This window comes from Micromys minutus, assembly GCF_963924665.1.
Source record: "Micromys minutus genome assembly, chromosome: 25".
NCBI classification, from domain to species: Eukaryota; Metazoa; Chordata; class Mammalia; order Rodentia; family Muridae; genus Micromys; species Micromys minutus.
This window is the reverse complement of record NC_137960.1, coordinates 37,557,521-37,565,782: the sequence shown is the minus strand read 5'-3', so window position 1 is coordinate 37,565,782 and position 8,262 is coordinate 37,557,521. Positions and strand designations below refer to the sequence as shown.

General features: G+C 48.6%; 1 protein-coding gene across 1 annotated transcript; it reads left to right on the top strand.

The window, feature by feature from the left end:
* Window positions 1–2,646: 2,646 nt before the first annotated feature.
* CD24 (CD24 molecule) lies at window positions 2,647–7,758 on the top strand. The gene is made up of 2 exons (XM_080938223.1): window positions 2,647–2,781; window positions 6,100–7,758. The coding sequence occupies exons 1-2, from the start codon at window positions 2,713–2,715 to the stop codon at window positions 6,259–6,261; spliced, it is 231 nt and encodes a 76-aa protein (XP_080794349.1). The 5' UTR covers window positions 2,647–2,712; the 3' UTR covers window positions 6,262–7,758.
* The last annotated feature ends 504 nt before the right edge of the window (window positions 7,759–8,262 follow it).

Here is an 8,262-nt window from a genome sequence, read left to right as displayed (position 1 = left end):
GGATTCGGAGTTCAAGGCCAGCCCAGGCTACACGGTGACTGTCAAACAGCCACAAGAAAGAATGTCTTAGACAATTTTATGAAAAAAAAGAAAACAAAAGGAAACTGACTTTCTTAATATGTGAATAGCCAGTTTCAAAACCACCCCGTGCCATAGCTTCTCCATAAAAACTGGATGTTTTCTGAAGAAAAGCCGAGATAAGTGGTTAGCTTCCTTTTAGCAGCGGCTTGAGCTATCGTTGGCTGAGAGACAAGCAAACCACGAAAAGCTGGAGGGGCAGGAAGAACACGGAACCACAGTCAGCTCAGAGCAGTCAGTTTCTAGAGTCCTATACTTGAGGCTTGAGGTCATAGGTCAGGACACCTCCTTCTGGGCACAGAACGGCCAACATCCTGTAAGCACAGAAAGTTCCAGGGGGGCTTTCGGGCAGTTGAAAAAAGGGGGCCTTGCTCAGAATTCTGTGGAGACGATCCTGTACACCTCATCAGTTTGGGGCTTTGTTTCAGCTCTGTTTCTTTCAGATCACAAAGAACACAGAGAGGTAAACAGGGAAGAAGGTAAACGCTTTCTGTTCCCTGCTATCCCCAGCCAAGGAGCCAGTGCCAAGGGAGAGAGCTAAGAGAGGTAGGTGCTAGAGCACTTACATACACAACGGGCCTTCTTTGTTCGTTTTGAGACAGGGTCTGCTCTGTAACCATGGATAGCCTGGAACTTGCTCATGTAGACCAGGCTGGCCTTGAACTTGGAGTGATTTTCCCACAGCTGGTGGGAAATTACTCAATAACTCATCGGTTACAGTTCTTCGTTCTTTTGTTTGTTTTAAAAGATTTCTTTCTTTATTTTATGTATGTGAGTACACTGTAGCTGTCTTCAGACACACTAAGATGGCTGTGAGCCACCATGTGGTTGCTGGGAATTGAACTCAGGACCTCTGGAAGAGCAGTCAGTGCCAGTAACCACTGAGCCATCTCTCCAGCCCCATCATCTCCGTTTTACAGGGGAAGAAGCCCCAGCTTTTTGCTGCCAAGTAAAAAGCATCTCACAGCATTTGAACCTGGATACCTGGCTCCAGAGGCTGTACTGTTAACGACTGCCACCAGCACATTTCCTTAAGCTAATACCAAGAAAGGGGAGGGAGATGAAGTAAGAGGAAGGGGGGCGGGGTGGTGGTGGTGGAGAGCTGACAAGAGGGGCAGAAAAAACAGGCCGAGGACAAAACCTAATGGAAGCTGGGCGTAACTCCAGTCGTCCCATAGCCTGCTGACCTGGAGAAGCTCTGAAGACCGGTCCCTTGGGATTAGGCGCTGGTGAGTCAGTCCTTGCTCCACCTTGGGAGAAGATCGCCGAAGCTGGGCACAGAACGACCTTTCTATACACTGTGGTGACTGTGAAACAGGAAGGTTCACTGGCGCTATACAAAAATTCCTGTGTGCCCAAGCACATCTCACACGTGGAAAGTTACTGAGCGGCTGTGGCTGGCGCGGTGAGGCTCAGACTAACGCAGCCATTGTCAGCGTGCTCCCATAAAACTGTTTTTACGAGACTGTTCCGCAAAAATTGAAATTTAAACAAATCTCCACCGTTGCTAGGTTTGTTTTGTTTTACCTTACGGTCTGTTAAAAACACGTGGGCTAGACTTTAAAGAGGAAGGTCCTAAACCCTGCGATTAAAATGTAAAAACACAAAAAAAATTCTACCACTAAATTATTTCAAAATTTGCTTTTACGTTCTCACAAGAGAAGGATCGAAAGAAAGATCCCATTAAAATGTAACAGACGGATGGCTAATCTTTTTGCATCGGTTTGTCAAATTACTAAAACGGCAACTTTGGAGTTAAAGGACTTGAACATGAAAGCTTTCCAACAGAACAAGCGCGTCCCCAGAAACGGGGAGAATATTGGGACCTAAAGCCAGTCCCTCACAGTGTCCCGCCCCGTGGCCGTGCGCAGCTGGCTGTTTTCTGGGTCCGGGTGGATGCTGTGGGGGGTGGGGTGGGGGGAGAATAAGACACAAAGCAAGCAGCCGAGCGAGGGGCGGCCGCCCAGCCCAGCATCCTCACGGCTGGGGCCCGGGGTTCCCCGCGATCCCTGCCGCGCGGCTGCGAAGGGACAGCGCGAGGTGGCGCCGGGTCTCCTCGCCAACCCGCGCGCTACGGCCCAGGGACCTGACAAGCCTGCCCAGTTCCCCCTTGCAGCGGGCACTTGAGAAAACCCAGCCCTGAGCTCCGCGCAGTCTGCGCGGCGCCCGCGGCTTCGACTTTTCGTGTTGGGGGGTAAGAAGGCAGGGCCGGGGAAACAAAGGAAACTTGGGCTGGGCGGCCTGTGTGGTTCGTGTGCTCGCCCGGGGTCCCGTGTGGGAGTCGCCGGCGCCTGTGCCCGCAGCCCGCCCGGGGAAACCTTAGCGGAGCCAGAGCCCCGGGCGCCCGCCCACCTGCCGCGCTGACCGCCCCAGGACATCCCAAGTCACCCGGGGCCCGGAGCAGGCGGCGGGGGAGGGAGCGCGAGAGCCGCGCAGGGGGTGGGGGGCGGGGAGGCGGCGGGGGAGGAGGAGAGCACGAGTGGGCGGGCGCCGCACGTCACGGCTATTGTGGCTGTCCCGGTATATAAGGTCCCGCCGGCCGGCCGCGCTCCCCACCTTGCCTGCGCCCCCGTGAGCCGAGCAGATCTCTCCGCACCGAACATCCAGAGAGTCCCGCGCGCCGACGGAGCGGACATGGGCAGAGCGATGGTGGCCAGGCTAGGGCTGGGGTTGCTGCTTCTGGCACTGCTCCTACCCACGCAGGTGAGACCCTGCTCTCGGTGTGGCATGGGGCCGAGTCCTGAGGGCGCGCGCGCGCGCGCGTGTGTGTGTATGTGTGTGTGTGTGTGTTTGTAGGGGTGAAGTCCCTACCTCCGGCCACGCACTGGGGTAGGAAGAGAATTTTGTGTAACTGACTTGGGAAACTCGTGGTGTGGACTCCTTCGAGAGAGCGCCCCCTCCCTTCCCACGGATGCTCTTCGCGCTCCCTACGAACCACACAAAGAGAAGGGAAGGCCCCCTTCGGGGGAGCGTGGCACACGCCCATCCTCCACAGTCCAAACTGTTTTGGAAATCGCCCAGGAAGCCCTGGTTGTGGTTCTATCTCCCACCGGAGTCCTCAGTCCTGAAGCTTAGCTAGGGACCTCCCGACTCCACAAACTCCCGCGGTGAGACCCCACACCTCCATCCCTGGCCACCTTAGGGGACCCATCTCAGTCTAGACCCACTGGCACCATAGAGACGGAGGTCAGAACTTCAGTGTCCCGATTCTCCGTCAGGCTTTGTCCTAGTCCACAGCCGCTTCCTCTCTTAGATTTGTCCCGGCTACCTATCTCGCCCCCCAACACCATGGGTGGCGCTGCTCTATCTGCGTTAGCCAAAGGGTGAAGGCGCCGCGCCCAGAATGAGACTTGGAGCTGAGCCCGGGAGACCGGGGCGGGACACAGAAGCAGACGGTGGCTTTCCACAGCCTTTGGTTCGCTTAGGGATGTCCCTCGGGCTTCGCCCCTGAAAAGTTGGGCACGTCAGGTTTTTGGTCCCTAGAGATCCAGGCTCCGGGCTCACCTGGGAGAGCAGCCCAAGAGCTTGGAGCGCGCTTCGTCTCCCCCAGCTCAGGCAGGGTAACTGTACCCCATTGTCTTCAAGCTGTGGGTTGGCTGTGCCTCGGGGCCTTTCTCAGTCCTCCCGGACCCCCATCAAGGAGGGGCTTGGCATCTTGAAACTGGTCTCACTCAGATTCCCTTCTCCCCAAGCCCCTCCCCCATAGAAACCTTGAGAGGCAAGTGTTGGTTAAGCAAATCAAGGGAGCTTGGAGAAAAACTGTTTAATGCCAATTTAATAATTAACATGTCAAAATTTGTTGATGGTGTTGGAGAGGACCTTTGCACGCAGATTGAGCACTAGGCTTCCTTTTCATCCTCCTCCTCCTCCTCATCATCATTATTATTTAGTTCTTTTTGTTTTTTGTCACCTGCTGCTGTACTAAAAGCTCTTTGTATAAATAAAGAACGGTTATTTTCCGGTACCCATAAGACAGGATCCGTGTTTTAAACAACTTAGCATATTAAGGTTTTTCTTTTTGTGGGAATGTCACTTCCTGATAGGACAGGCTCTTTCTTATCTTACACACAGTAGGCACCCAGTAAGTACAATGAACTGGATCAGGATTTTGGTGTGGGTAGTCTACTTTGGGTACAATTTGCACCTTTCTTTAGTCAATATTTGCTTAATGGCCTTCCGACTGTGGAACAAAAGGAGGTAATGTTCCTGTAGGAGGCTTATCCTTGGATCAAGGGGTGGCTGAAAGTAAGTGTGGCTAAATTCTTTACTTGGTGCCACGGCGCCCTCCCTCTTGGTTGTAATCGGAAGCTCTAGCAAGCCCTGGCAAACCCTCGGTTCAGTGAGGGCTGAAAACTCGGATCAGCCTTTGTTCCATGACAAAGGAGAGTATCACGTGCCTCGCCGGACTGTGCATTTCATGGCTTGCAAAACCAGCGGTGAAATATGCCGCCACTAGGTTGCTGCCACACAAGCAGAAGCCACAGCGTCTAGCTAGTCACCAGCAATGAGCTGGTGAAATTTAACACTAAACCCTGCCGCGCGCGCTTGTGCGCGCGCTCCTGTGTGTGTGTGTGTGTGTGTGTGTGTGTGTGTGCGCGCGCGCGAGCATTTTAACTGAAATCCTGCCGTAGAACAAGGACTCTCCGATATGTTTTTGAAATTCAGATTAAATTAATCATTGTTATTATTAACTCCTGGTGCTGGCGGTCGAGCCCAAGAGCATGAAGATACTAGCAGATGTTCTGCTACTGAGCAACATCCCTAGGTGGTGGTCAGCTCCCATTTTTCAATTCAAGACAAAATTTTTTGGGGGGTGTTTTGGGAAGGGTTATAATTTTAAGATTTCAAAGGAGCAGATATGTGCTTTTAAGTGTTAAATGTTAAGATATTTCCTTAAGGCAATGCTTTCCAGGCAGTGTGAAGCCAGAGACTCAGCACACTGGATGGCCTGTGACCCAACAGACTCACAGATCTCAATCACGGCACAAAAGTGTGTGCAGACACACAGTCCCTATACCCCCCACCACACACACGGTTTTGCTTATTTTTTGAGATAAGCCTCACCATGTAGTGCTGACTGGGCTGTTTTGTTTTAACACAAAGATCTGAATGCTTCTGTGTGCCGAGATTTAAGGTGTGTGCCACAATTTTTGGCCACATGTAAATATTCTCCTTCCCTCCCCTCATTCTTCAGGAATCAGATCCCATCACAGATGGTTGTGAGTCACCATGTGGTTGCTGGGATTTGAACTCAGAACCTCTGGAAGAGCAGTCAGTGCTCTTAACCTCTGAGCCATCTCTCCAGTCTAGGCTTTATTTTCTTAAGGCAGAGTCTAGGCATAAAACCTAAGCTGGCCTTAAGGTCTAGATCTCTCAGATTTCATTCTCAGAACCACTGACCTGGCTCAGTTGCGGTATTTTAAAGATCAAAAATTTTAAAATATCTCCTTGTCTAGGGAAACAGGAAACCTTGCCTGCAACACCAGGCAATCCATATATTATCTGAAACTTTGACCAAGCAGATACTTTATTACACTGTGCAGAACTAGAAACTTTTATGTAGTCTGGAGGACTCCTTGTTTTTGAGACAGATGGCCTGGAACTCCTGACTCTTCTCTTCTGCTTTCCAAGTGTTGAGATGCATCACCACCCTGGGCTTCTAGAACTTTTGTTGTGACTATTTGATTCTTTATTCCACAGGTATCTGTGGAGCTAGTTTTAAAACTAAAGAGAATCATTTTGGTGAGATTTCAAGTGAGAATGATTCCAAGTAAGAATTCAGAATTTAAACTGTGGCTAATAGAACAGTGTGGGAAAAAGCAGTCTTAGGACGGACCAGGGATTGGAGAGGGTAGTTCAGTGGTGGAGCTTGACTACTTAGTGTCCCTAAGACCTTGTGTTTGACTTCTACTGTGACCACAGGGATTATTATCTGCTTGAACGTTATTACAGAGTACAAATGGAGCAAGCTGGATGGCTCTGAAATTTTATCTGTGACTTCTTTTTCCTTATGTATTTTAGATCTATTGCAACCAAACATCTGCTACACCATTTTCTGGTAACCAGAGTATCTCTGCTGTCCCAAATTCAACTAATGCTACCACCAGAGCGGGTGGCAGCTCCCTGCAATCCACAGCCGGTCTCCTGGCCCTCTCTCTCTCTCTCCTACATCTCTACTGTTAGAGACTCAGGCCAAGAAACGTCTCGACTTCCCCATCTTCTAGACCCACCCCAAATGGCAACCACAAGTCCAAAATGACCAGGAAGAAACAGGTCCACATCAAATCGGCTATTACCATACCTCAACAGAAAACACTGAAAATTTGAAATTTCACCGGTGAAGGGTTTGAGAGCTGAGACATGCCAATATTGAATCTGCTGGAGTTTTATGTCCAAGATGAAGACACCATCCAAAATTGATGTGATTTCCTTGAATGTGGCTTAAGAAATGTGGACACTTAAAACTCTCACTTGAGATCGGGCATAGGTTAGACGTAGAGATACAGATGAGGTGTGGAATGGAGATCCATTATTTTTCATTGGTTCATTCGACCTATAAGGCCATAACACAGTTAGGTCATATTCAGAAGCTTCTCTGATGCTATTTATGTATATGTTGGAAGGAACCACTAGGTGTTACTTTTAAATTCCTGATGTGTTGTTTCCTTACTACTAATTTAATATGCTAAACTCTAGGTAAAGTTCTATGTTGTTGAACTATGTTCTCTTCAGTAATGAACGTTTTACACTCGACTTCTGTGGCTTTAGGTCTGACATTGTACTTGACCTTTACTAGTAATTGACCTGTGCCAGCCAATGACAGATTGGAACCCACCCCCAAATCCAGCCGCCAATGAATAAATCTGATTTCAAAAGTCAAAATGGTAGACATTTCCCATTGTCTTTTCTCACTCACCATGAGTACCAAGTTCACTTATGCAAACTGGTTCCAGAGAGCAGAATTATGTTGGTCTCGGCTAATTTCAAAATGCTTCTTTTTATTTTGGCTTATGTTGAGGGTTTTTTATAATTTAAAGTGTGGTCTGTTAGCAAGGCAGAAATTGTGCGTCTTGAAATTCTATAGGCAAATATGCATAGAAGCCAAAATTGTAAACCCAGCATTTGGGATGTGAAGACTGGAAGCTAACTCTCACTGAATTCTCAAAGTCTTTTATACAATTTCTGTAAATACTTTTTTTTTTAAAGAAAAAAACAAAACCATGGATCAGAATAGCCACATTTGGAATACTTTGGTTATCAGTTCATATTTTTAGATAGTTTGACATTGGTCCTATGCCTGAAAGGGGGCTTGGTTCTACAGTTTTCCCCAATTTCCTTGATATACACATACCTTCTTCCAAAACATGACATTTCCTGAAAAATATCTTTTGTTCGCATGGTCACACACTGATGCTTACCCATTCTGGTCTCTGTTAAGGCCACAGTAGTCTTGATAACCAGAATCATTTTTCTCTATCTTTAGAAACCTACCCGGGAACAAGGTGACCTCACAGACCCGAAGCTACTGTGTGTGTGAATGAACACTCCCCTTGCCTCATACCTGAATGCTGTACACCTATTTGATTGTATATTGTGTTTGTGTATTTATGCTTTGATTCATAGTAACTTCTCATGTTATGGAATTGATTTGCATTGAACACAAACTGTAAATAAAAAATAAATGGCTGAAAGAGCAGGTTGTTGAGTTTAAAGTGTTTCTTGAGCAATACTTATGGGTGAACATTGCTGTTACTAAGGGATGTATCTTGTCCTACTAACCAGAACATTACACACTGTCTATTTTTAAAAGGCCAGCTAGCAGCAGGTTTGGTTTCCTCCTAGAGTTCCTTTTTGTTCCCCTCCCGAGTGCTGGGAATAAAGGCATGTACCACCACACCTACCTCTAGTTGACATCTTTAAGCCTTTAAGGCTGCATACCTACTTGCTCAGAACCTGAAAGCCAGCTCTCTGCCAAGGTGCCCATGACTGGTGAAGCTGGCTAGGGAGAACGCCTCTGAGATGGGAGGTGTCTACATGTTGCCAGGCAGTGCTCTTAGGACAACATCTGCAGGGCAGGGCTCTGGGACCCTGGATTGAGAAACCACAATGGCCTTGAACCTTAAATCTGATGCCTGAATGGCAGATGGTGGTGGGAGAATGTGAGGGGAAACTTGTGGAATAAAC

What these genes read in the sequence shown, in the direction of transcription:
- CD24 (XM_080938223.1), top strand. Translation starts at nt 2,713, where the DNA reads ATGGGCAGAGCGATGGTGGCCAGGCTAGGGCTGGGGTTGCTGCTTCTG. An exon ending in CACTGCTCCTACCCACGCAG is followed by an intron (nt 2,782 to 6,099) that starts GTGAGACCCTGC and finishes TATGTATTTTAG; the next exon opens with ATCTATTGCAACCAAACATC.